Here is a 12,500-nt window from a genome sequence, read left to right as displayed (position 1 = left end):
AGAAAGAAAGAAAGAAAGAAAGAAAGAAAGAAAGAAAGAAAGAAAGAAAGAAAGAAAGAAAGAAAGAAAGAAAGAAAGAAAGAAAGAAAGAAAGAAAGAAAGAAAGAAAGAAAGAAAGAAAAGAAAGAAAAAGAGAAAAGAAATGTATATATATATACATATTTTTGTCTTTTTCTTTTTTTTCTTTCTTTCTTTCTTATATATATATATATATATATATATATATATATATATATATATATATATATATATATATATATATATATATATGTGACACTATATACAATCATTACTTTCATTTTCTACGAATTATCTTCCTGTTGTAATGAATAAGTTTTTGTATAACGCCATATCATTATCTTTTATTCCTTTCTGGTTAATCGTCTTTTTAAATCTAACAGGATGTTATTACACTTTTCTTGTAGTTATCTCTGCCTTATACTGTGGAAATCTGTTATAAGACAAAGTATTCCCTACAAAAAAACGTTTTCTATTATCTAGATTACTTTTTGTTTTCTTTAAGGGGTAAATTAATGAAATGTTAATGAAAAAGTATACAGATATATGCCACTGGAAAGAATACATTTTGATCTGTAATACTAATATTGGCGTGATTATAATAAATCAGTAAAGCAGAATATTCCTCCTTGCTTTCCTCAACTAACTTTACATTTTCGGCGAATTTATAACATAATGCAGTGCCTCAGCTGTAACTATGTATGGTAGGGTCAACTGTAGTAATCATCAAAATACTATTTGCACTTATAGCTGAATATCAATGGTAGAAAAATACTACCACTACAGTCTGACAATATATATTTTTTCATCTCTTTTTCTTCCATTTCTCCTCCTTGGCATACTAATACCTTTTCTTAATCTTTCTTGTTCTTCCTCTCTTTTAATTATCTACATCTTTTCTAATTTTTCCTCCCTTTTGCTTCTTTCGTGAACAACTCAGTTCCTCGTTTTCCTCTTTCTTCCTATTTTTCCTTTTTAAGCATAACTGAAATAAAATGCTGAGTATATATCCTCACCATATATTTTCTGTTATAAATGTAATTTGATGACATTCCTACTTTTTCATACATTTATTTATATTGCCTATAATTATTTTCATATTAAAATTATATATAATTTAAATTGCTTAATTCAATGAATGGGTGCTGTAATAACAATTATTGTTGTAAGACATAAAATATGGAGTAATACTATGAATAATAACAAAGGTAATAACACACTAGTATTAACAATAACCATGATGTAACATTATATACAGTTAAGCCCATATGATGTTCGCTCGAAAATAGAATTTTATACAACTTCTCTGGTAACTGTGTCTGTAGGATATGGAACATCTACCAAAATAAGGTCTACCCCTGAGTAATGAAACGTAATGCATTTGTTGGGTGATTTGGAAGGATATCTGGGCAAGGGAATGAAGGTTTGAACTAGACCACCCTATCCTTGGCAAGAGATTTAGAATTCAGTGTATTTATAAACGTACTGTATTCGTAGTGCAATAATTATATACTCTTCCCGGTAAAATGCAGATACACCAAGCACAAATCTTCGAAAAGGCAGAGACAAGTTACAACTCATGAAATTGGGTATTCACACAGATTTCTTAAAAAGTCTATGCAAATAACCAGCTATTTTTAAGGTATTGCTCTGTCTCTAAAGATAAAGATCATATTAACCAATGTGGACTTACTAGGAATACAAATACCTTACATTGTTTACATGAGGTATTTAAGCAGTTTACATTTAAAGAGCTAGACTGATATTTAATCCAATGCTGAAGGGAAAATGCTGCATTCACATGAGAATTGTTTTGTTCAATGTTTCTATACAAGAATGGTTTTGAGAGCGCTTTGCCACAAAGGAGTCAATTAGTAGATTTTGTGACCTCGCATTTCCTTGAAATAGTGGGGATTTTTTTTTTTTTAACTAATATTACCAATATTTACACTTATCTTTGTTATAAACATTGCAATTACTATAATGTTGTTGACATTATTAACAGCAGTGTTAAATACTAGAAAATGTTAACGCAAATCACCGGCAGCATGTGGTTAAAGAGGTCCTCGGAAAGTTTGGGTATTCATAATGCAATGTCTTGAAAAGACAAGAAAAAATGAGAAAAAGAAGGATAAAAAAAAATATCAACTTCTTTTGTCTTACTCATTATTTATAATTCCATAAAATGGCATTTTCTGAATTCCATTTCAGGGTAAAAGTATCATGAGGCAAAATAAAAAAAACAATGTTTATTTCAAAATTGTAATTTCCTTCTCAGAGAACAAGTCTGCTCCTTACAATTCATCTAAAAAATGATACTTTTTGCAATCTAACTTTAAACTTAAGAAAGGTAACAATAACCAAACAAGCAATAATGCTGTACAAACTTCCTCAAAAATAAAATCAAGTCTCCCTTCATTATACAATCATTACATAATAACTCTACCCTACACATTAAAATGTTGAGCACACAGTTATCATTATCACAATTTAGAACAAGGCACTCTTATATATCTTGGAAAACATCCGGAATGGCAGCCTATATTCTTTTTACCCTTTTTATAAACAAATCAATAAATTTTCCCCCATGTCTGATCAATTTAAAACTGTTGTTCATGACAGCATAAATAAATAAATAAGGTACCTTACTGCAGCAGCAAAATAACCTCCTTTTTTTTCATACCATAAACTTTGTATTTTAAAAACGACTCCTTAACACACCTGCATAAACTTGACCTCCAAAATTATAGTTCAATGTGTTCATTTGTATATAATTTTCCCATTTTTCTTCCACTTGGAATGCACCTTCTGGTTTAGTCTTTGTGGAGAGTCTATGCAATCTTTATTACAATCTTCTGTCTTGCCACATAACAAGAAGCACCTTGTTTCATTTTCAAGATCACCAGTTCACTCTCCTGTAAATGTGCACTCCATATACATATAAATAAATTTGTACATTGAAGGTATAGAGCTCTACTTAACAGCAACTACAGACTGACGGGTTTTATGCCAGTTCATTAAACGGTATTCAATAATGACTCTGTCAAAGGATTTCTGAAGACTAAAAAAAGTATGAAAAGTTATAAAAATAATGGGGTGATGCAAAGTAATTCTACAAACTATCTAAATATGAATGCGTAACCTTTCTCTTCTTAAATCTTTGACACTTACAAAAATAGCTTACATATAAATGACTTAAAAGTAGCTAAAATTTAAAGGAAACTGCCCATTTGTTTTTTGAGAAGAAACCTTCAAATACTTCAGCTTATTGTTAGACTCAATAACAATACAGTAATTCATAACATTGTTTTACTTATTCATTCTTATCTATTAAGTACCTTTCCAGTTTACATCCTAGAAGATATTGGTCTCCACAAAAGTTACTGTATGAAATCATTACAAAATCACCTCATTGACTTCAAAAGCACCTTTGCAGTAATTTGAACCATACATAAAAAATACATGGAAAGTGTACCTACGAGGGATTCTGTGAGCTAGATCAACGCTAGCCTTTATTCAAGACAGACATTCCCTTTCTAACCTTATAGCGAGTTAGTGCACTGCGATGAGCGCACCTTTGAAATAAGTTTTGAAGCGTATGTTAAGGAACCTTTGTAGTGGCACGTTAGCATCTCTGTACTCTGCATAAAGTCGAATTCAGCGTCATAGTTTAGCGTCTCTGTATACATGGGCAAATACATGCAGTACTTACTTTCTCTTCATTTCTGTATACAATCAAATAATAGTCTTCCAGAAAAAATATATACAAGAGAATTCTCTCTCTTTGCTGTGACCATCTAGCATCTTTCACCAGAGATGGCTGGCCAGATACAACCTACAAAACTACCAACTTGTATCCCTCTGCAGTGACTCCTTTGCATGTCACTGCATATTGCTCAGAACTGTCTGCACATGCTCAATGCAGTGCTCCACCTCATCATGGTCTGAGCGACACTGCTCAAGCCTGAAAATAGAAGGAGGATCTGATATAAATATTGCATCGAAAAGTTATACATAAAAAAATCAAATCATATGGTGGAATGAACTAATCCTCACCTTAGCTACAGAAAAGCAGGAGTAAAGTACAAAGCAAAAACAAGAATTTATGAAGGTAAAGGGTAAAAGTCAAAAGGGAACGTCCTAAGAAGCTTTCGCACAAGGAAAGTAAATTCGGAAAATAAATTTACATAAACCTATGTCCCTATAGTATAAGAAGGCAGTAACATTCTCTTACTTCTTCAACAAGTTCTCCAGCTGATCCCTATTCCACTTGACCTCCTTCAGACCTTGGAGGCAATACTGTGCAAGAGTCTTGAAACAGAAGCGCCGGGTGTTGTTGTGATGAGACGCATCCCACTGGGGTGTCGCACGGACATAGGACCACGCAATGAGAGTGTAGTCAATAAGGCTTGCCCACTGCTCAGCCTCGGCCAGCTGGGTGCACTGCTCCTGTACAGTTTTCTGTTGATTGCATTAGACTAAGTAAATAATTTCTGACTATGAATAACTGACTTAGGAAATGTGAATTTTACTCATTGAATGGCTTAGGGGTAGAGAGATCAGAGGGAAGAAATAAGAATAAAATGAAGAGAATTTATTTGCAAACTAAAAATAAAAAATAAACATAGTTGTGCCATCATGATGCTGACTGTAACAAAAAGACCTCCTTAACCCACCCGCGCCGGGGTACATTTTGTAGCCTAAATTAAAAAAATCCGGGAAGCTACAAAATCGGCGGGCGGAGCTTCCCCGGAGTCTGTCCGCCCGCCCGGTCGCCCACCGCTTTTGCCGCGGAGCACGGCTCCGAGACAGCATCGCACTGGCGGGCAGCCCGAAACTGTTTATTTTTTCCTTGTGTCTCATATATGTGACACCCGGGACGAATGGGTTAATCAACAAATAAACAAATACCATAAAATAGCCAAAAAATCAATACCAACCCCTGTAATACAAATTACAAACCTTGAAATTTGACAAATGTGGGGATGCCTTGTTATAAGCTGGAGAGTCAGTCTTGGAGGCTAATCGTGAAACTGGCAGTGCCTTGAAGATGCACTTCTTCTGCTGGTTCAGTTTCTCTTCCATTTGCTTCAAATCGGGCTGGGGCAGGATGTCTGATATCTCGTCTGGAAAGGCCACATAACAAATGAGACAAGGAAAAAATGTTTGAAAACCAGCAAAACATGAAAAAAATCAAATATGCATGCACGTGCACGCACGCTTTCACACACATACACACTCAAATACACACACACACACACACACACACTTACTCTCACACTCACTCACTCTCTCCAAAGGAACTACTTGTACAAGCAGAAAGAGATCAAAAGGGGAGGGAGGGAGGGGGAAGGAAAGGGAAAGAGGGAGATGGAGAGGGGAAGAGGAGGAGAAGGATAGAGGAAAGTAGGAAAATGGGACAGGGAGGAGACAGCAAAAGTGGATGAGTGAGAGAGGAGAAAGGAAAAGGGTGAGGGAGAAAGGCAAGTATGGAATGGAGGGGAAGGTAAGTGAAGAGAGACCGACAAACAGACAGACAGAGACAGACAGACAAAGAGAAATATCACAATCACAGGAACCACCTGCCTTTTAGCTCTGGATGCCTTTCCAAGACACTGTTGAGAACATCAACCAGCTGGTGTTGTGTCAGTCCCTTTATAGCAACTTCTGGTGGAGACTGAACTGGCGAGACTGTCAAACTGCGGCATTTCTTTACAATGGGTGACATCTGCATCATCATCTATAAAAATAAAACAAAGCATCTATAACATTAACTGGGAAATGAAGTTGCAATTTCTATCTACGCTTATCCTCATAAGCAAATCATTGTAACTGACTGCAAACTTATAAGCAATTGTTCTTCTGCAGGCAATGCATCAACTTGCTGAATTTTATCAGTCCAGCAATCATTTCATATCATAACATAACAACAACAGAACACATTTTCATTAAGAAAACTTGATAAAATATTTAGTGATACCACTGGCACTTCTTCAATATCTTACCTAATTCCAGGAATCCCACCTTTAAATAATTACAAAAACAGTAAGATGACCCTTCCCTCTCTACACCACCCTGCACCAAACATACCCGTCTACTCTCCAGGAGCTCCTTGGGTGGAGTGTCGCTGAGCTGCAGCCTCTTTCTCGGAGAAGATCGGAGGACAATCATGCCTTTGCCCGGAGACCTCTTGAGGGGGGTCTTCTCCATACGCTTCACAGGGCTCTCTATGGGGATGGGAGACCACTCTAGGGGGAGGGATCTCCGGCCCCTGCCTCGGATTACGAGCTCATCTGGTGAAGGTGTTGGGGAGAGGTACGAGGAAGGAAGGTTGACCGTTGCCGAAAAGGTGAGGCCATTTGCTGGGTTTCCTGTTTAAATGAGAGAACATACTTATATACATTTGTGGGATATCCAAAATAGGTCATTACAATAATAATAAAATCTATGCAGGCAATATTATCCTCTTTAAATGAAAAGTAAGAGATTGCACAGACTGTAACCTAAGAAAGAAGTCTCTTGGTATCAAAATGTATTGAAAATGCTGTAATTGTGAAAGGATATCTAGAAAAAGAAAAAGTTATCTACTAATCCATACATTGAATTATTTGGAAATCCAATGAACTCCCTACCATGCAAATTCTATATATATATATATATATATATAAATTTTTAATGATACACTATACATGTTCCTTTGCTGGTGGCTGACTTCAAGCACCTGCAGGCTGGAGGGTGGATTTGAGCAGGCAGCTGCCTTAAAGGCAATGCATATGATGCAGCTCCCCACCCTCACATCTAGAAAAAATAGCTACATCCATCAATAAATGCTATCAGGATTCTTCTCTTGATGATCATACATTATCTATATGCAGGTGCTTTCTTAAATTAAATAAAAATTAAACTGAATGTCAGTGCCAACAATTAGACAAGGCTGATGCACTACTTCAGTGACAAACTTCTAGAAGCCTTTACACTGTCAAATCCACTGCACCAGGGGATGATGGAATTTCTTTTGACATCATGTGACTCCTTGCAGATCTTCGGGTAAAGGGGAGAAATCCTCTTCTTGATCTCTTCAACTTAACCCTCTCCCTGATACGTGCCTCATTCAGCAACTGTACTGAGGGCTTTCAAGCAGATATGGTCATTCATGTATGACCATACCATTATTCCTCTATAAAACCTGTCACATTTACTGGATTGTAGTATGGCTTTGCATGGAAAAAGCCCCTGAAGAGAACATCATATGTTTTCTTTTAAATATCCACATATATATATATATATATATATATATATATATATATATATATATATATATATATATATATATATATGTGTGTGTGTGTGTGTGTGTGTGTGTGTGTGTGTGTGTGTGTGTGTGTGTGTGTGTGTGTACATATATATATATATTGTTACTAAAAGCCATATTATAACAATAAAAGTGTGTTTGTGTTCGTGGCGCCGAAAAGCCCGCCAAAATATGAGCATGTTCGGGGTCGCCGAAAAGCCCATCAAAATGCGCCGTTGTGTGATTGGCTGCCTGCAAAGTGGAACGAGATTCCAGCGCAGTGATTGGCTCCCGGAGGGGACTGGCGGGCTGTTCGAGAAGAGATCCTAGAGAGCGAGCATGTCCTGGCTGTTCGAGAAGAGATCCTAGAGAGCGAGCATGTCCTGGCTGTTCGAGAAGAGATCCTAGATGTTCGAGAAGAGATCCTAGAGAGCGAGCACGTCCTAGATGTTCGAGAAGAGATCCTAGAGAGCAAACACGTCCTGGCTGTTAGCTGCAACCTGTATTGTATCATACACTGAAGTAAGAGTGCCTGTGTAAAGATGATAACGTGCCAAATCAGTTTGTATATATAAAGTGACTGTAGTACTACGATGTGAGGACATTAGTACAAGTAAAATGTGGAATGCTACCTGCCAGCCTTTTAAACATTCCTGCCAATGATATTCAGCATGAACACTCGTCAGAGGCTGCTCACTGAACCCAGTAAGACAGTCAGTAAATGAGTGCAGCATCCTGACAGGCAGTGATTTGTTTCAAGGCACTCAGTACTGGTGTACCTGTCTGTGCGTGTGACCTGTCTACCAGGGAAGAGTGCCTCCTCATTGGGTGCCAGAAGGAGAGGGTTACGTAACAATATTATAAACTCACATACATGTACATAAAGGTATACACACACACCCGCACCAAGTTCTTTACACCGTCCATGTTCCTCATTGAGTCGTTTTATTTCTGGTGACTGTATTGTATAAATACACGTACACACAATCCAGTGGATCATACCAAAAGCACATGATGAGTAGGAAAGAGGACACAAATTGTTCTCAGTCTTAATGGTCAAGATTTTTAGTAACTCGAGTACTGTTACTCCAATAACAGATATTGGTGAGCCCGGCATTCACTTTTATGATAAAAAAATCATTTTCTGCACTTTTTGCGTACTGTCTCTCTGACTTATTTCTAATAATTAATTTTCTCTATTAAGTGGCCCTGTTACAGCAGCTACTGGTACGGGATTGCAAGCTTGGAACTAGTAGTTATCCAGATTTACAATAAACCTTCACGATTTTGATGAGTCAATGTCGGGCTTTTGTGAGGATGTCAACATCAGAAAGTGACACATTTTTCGCTTTTTTGGCTCAACTATGATAGAGCAGATATGTGAGGAATCAAACATATATTTCACGTATCTCCTGGAAAATTCTGTTGTCACACCTATATCAAAGTTCCACAGATGGCAATTGGTTGATATCAAGGAAATGTACATCTTTCTTGTCTTGGTCATGATGATGAATCAATGAAAGTTTGATGTGGAAAGGGAAGCTAAGTTTCAAACAATATATCCCTTTGAAAAGGCATAGTTTTGGCATAAAGATTTTTCTTGCAAGTAACTGTAAAACTGGTTACAAAACTGATATGATAATGTATATAGGCAGACAGTAGACACTAGTCTTGGCATATCTGGGTCTGTGGTGAAGACATTGCTACAAGACTACGAGGGATGTGGGCACACACTGTATGTCAACAATTGGTATAGTAGTCCTCTAGTCTTCAAATATCTCCATGAAAAAATAACCAGAGCTTGTGGAACTGTGAGCGCTTCACAGATGCACTTGCCGAAGTTTCCAGAAATAAAGGTGACGGAAAAGTATTCCACGCGAACAATGTCATGGCCATGAATAAATGATTGTTTGACTATAAAAAAAATAAAAAATGACATGAATATATAAATATAAATTACTTTTTGACACACACACACACACACACACACACACACACACACACACACACACACACACACATATATATATATATATATATATATATATATATATATATATATATATATATATATATAAAGACAGGAAATTTTTGAAGTCTAAAAATAAAAGATTTTAATTAAAAAAAGGGTATGTAGAACTAGTGATTGACTAACAGCCCTCTATATAAACAAGCACAACCAGTATCTTACCACAGCATTTCATAGGCAAGTACAATTCTGGAAATAATTCTTACCAAATCAAATCAAGCTCAGTCAAGGGTAGCTTCTGGCAATAAAATTACAAATAGTACACAGCACCAATAGACGAATGCCTCTTCCGCAACATGTTTACACTGTATTGTGCTAAGGGCCTTTCTACAGATTCTCTCTGTAGTTCTTGTAACAGTATGATATAAGGAGCCATATTCAAACCCTGTACACAACTTTTACTGTTGTTAGTTTGTCATATTTGACTATAAAATTCAGTAATTTCTAATATTAGAAGCAAAGAAACTTTTTTCATATCATTTCCGTTCCTTTTCAAGATCTTGCTTTACATAGACTTTAAATCTCACACATGCACATACTCATGGAGACATACATATAGATAATCATCTGACAATATTCAAAGTGTAGTTAGATGAATACAAATGGAAAAGAAAATCTAAATGTGTTTGACCTTGATTTGGTATATATAGTGGAAAAATGAAAAAACCCATTTGCCTACTAATATATGCCTCAGCATTCTAAAAATGACCGCTAACCTCCAACATGTATACTCTGGATGTATCTTCAAATAGCCATTCAGTATATGGTGGAGGTTGGTTGGCCTTTGCTGGAGTGCTAAAGGTATGTAGAGTGCTAAATACTAAACATTGTCACATATCTGATTGAATTTAAGATTGTAGGCCTCTCACCACAAATTCAGAATGATCTTGACAAAATGCAAACAATATATTTACAAGAAAGAATGAAAAATAAGTTTAGAAGGCAACTACTTGGTAGTAAAAAAAATTATTCTGGTTATCTGTGTCATGCTTCAAAGTCAGTATAACAAATGATCATTCATAAACCTCAGTAGCAGAATCTTTACATACACTGCATGCTTTAATTTGGCCTATAACATCATGCAATGACAAGCTGTCTTATCCACAAACTGATAGGTTCCTGTTCAAACTTTATTCACATCATGGGCCGCAGTCAAAAACATTTTCAACAAGACAAAAATTGTGATGGTCTAATGGCTAATAAATGCCATTGGTTTTCTGTTCACTTTAGTTGGACTGTCCTTGTTACTGACTATAGTTGGATGTTCACAATCTATTAAGTAACCTGCTCTTCCGCATGATAGCTTTAAGCATTTGAAACATGAAAAGTTCAGATAGTGTAAAGGTATTAGCATAATAGACAAGATGTTAATAAATGTTATAAATGGATCACATTATGGTAAAACTCAAGGATATCTCTTTGTTTTTGATTTGTAGATAATATAAATGGACTTGAAACAAATTACACCACACACTTGGTAAAAAATACAAGTTGCTGCGACTGATTATTCCCTATAGGCATTGTTCTAGGGGGAGGCAACAACCCCTAGTAATACCCTAGTAAAGTCTTTACCTCAGTATGCATGACAAAATAAAGCTGAAACTCGGGAGCACCAAATGAACTTAGGCTGTGAGCATCACTTTCTGTGATCAATTTCATTTATTTGTGGCATTACTATTTGTATTTACAGATTAGGGTCATTCTTTACAGTATAGATGCACTTGTCAGAGACTAAGTCTTAAAATCCACATTACAAAATCTATTAAACAATTTAAATTGTCACGACTGGGTGTACCCTTTGAGCACTGCATGAGGGGATGGTTGACGAGGGGGGGCCCTGCCCTCCAAGTCCACCACAGGAAACATTGGCTTCACCTGGGTATGCACATCAAGATGGCGCTGAAATTCAAAAGCACCATGTGGACTTAAGCTGAGAGCGGCGCTTTCTGAGACCTTTTTCTTTTATTTGCGGCATTACCATTCATGTCTGCAGATGATTTTTTTGCACCAATGATTAAAATTTTTTGTCCTCTACAAGAACATCCTCAATTTGCCCTAGTTTAGCACATCCTCACAGTAGAAATTAACCTGGATTAGTTCTTGTACCAATATCTGCAACTTTTTGTCCTCTGTAAGAATATCTTCTCCAGTTTGCCAAAGCTTAGTGTGTCCATACTGTAAAGATAAACCTTGATTCCTTTGTGGATAGCAAAGGTATAAGGCTTATCATAAAAAAGGTGAATTTCCAGAGCTGGGAACATAACTTTCCATAAAGTTAATATTACATGGCATTGAGAGATTGACTAAAATAGCACCTAAGTTACCCAACATCATAAACAGCAACAAATCATGTGTGTTAGCGTATATATTAGCCTGACAATCAATATATTAATTTCATACACTGAACTCTCTCTGCGCATTTGAATCCACCCAAAGTAGAGAGGAAGCCAGAAGCTACAAGCAAAATAATGTGTCCACGAACTTTAGCTTTCTTGCAGACTAAAATGGTTATTTCTCATAGGATGAAGTAAACAAAAGGACTGTACTGGCAAGGGTGAGGATCTTGGGGTCCTATCATGCTAAGGAAGCATGCCAATAGGTTTGGCAAGGTCTTTTGATTCACAGGGTGAACTTTGTGGTATGACCCGCATTCATGGTGATAAATGTAGAAAAGATGTGAATGAGAATGAATATCTCTTGTATTGTGAAGATATTCATTCTCATTCATACTTTTTGTACACAATGAAAATGAATATCCCTTGTATTGTGAAGATATTTACTCTTATACTTTGTCTACACAATGTTGTGGTAGTTTGTACATGCCTACGGGAAAGGGGGTTTATCGATTTCGAAAATAGATGGGTGAAATGCTGTTGTGAACCTTTGCTCTATCGTTAATTTAGTAACCAGCCTAAGCTCTGTCTTGGGCGGAATACAGGCTGTGCAAGCTTGTTGTCTTTTGCTGGAGAGCCAGAGGAAAGAAGACCAGCGATCACTTCACATCACTGCTCTCATATACCTTATATAAGTTTTATTTGCAATTTCTCCAAGGAAATGCTTACATTACTCTTTACCTTATATTCAGTCGATCTGTCACCCCCATCGTGTCACGCGCCAAATTAACCTGAAATCAATAAACATCAAAACGAAGGAGACACCCAC

General features: G+C 36.5%; 1 protein-coding gene across 1 annotated transcript in view; it reads right to left on the bottom strand.

Moving 5' to 3' along the window:
- Nucleotides 1–2,266: 2,266 nt before the first annotated feature.
- LOC113812915 (uncharacterized) overlaps nucleotides 2,267–12,500 on the bottom strand; it is an 11,158-nt gene continuing 924 nt past the window's right edge. The window contains exons 2-6 of the mRNA XM_027364838.2: nucleotides 6,109–6,389; nucleotides 5,605–5,758; nucleotides 4,981–5,144; nucleotides 4,253–4,479; nucleotides 2,267–3,982 (exon numbers count right to left, since the gene is read on the bottom strand). Of these exons, the coding sequence (XP_027220639.1) occupies nucleotides 3,901–3,982; nucleotides 4,253–4,479; nucleotides 4,981–5,144; nucleotides 5,605–5,758; nucleotides 6,109–6,389 (908 nt within the window). The 3' untranslated portion in view covers nucleotides 2,267–3,900. The remainder of the gene's footprint in view (nucleotides 3,983–4,252; nucleotides 4,480–4,980; nucleotides 5,145–5,604; nucleotides 5,759–6,108; nucleotides 6,390–12,500) is intronic.

The sequence above is a fragment of the Penaeus vannamei genome, chromosome 28 (genome assembly GCF_042767895.1).
Source record: "Penaeus vannamei isolate JL-2024 chromosome 28, ASM4276789v1, whole genome shotgun sequence".
Lineage (NCBI taxonomy): Eukaryota > Metazoa > Arthropoda > Malacostraca > Decapoda > Penaeidae > Penaeus > Penaeus vannamei.
Note: the sequence above shows the minus strand (reverse complement) of the source record. Positions and strands in the feature narration are given on the sequence as shown.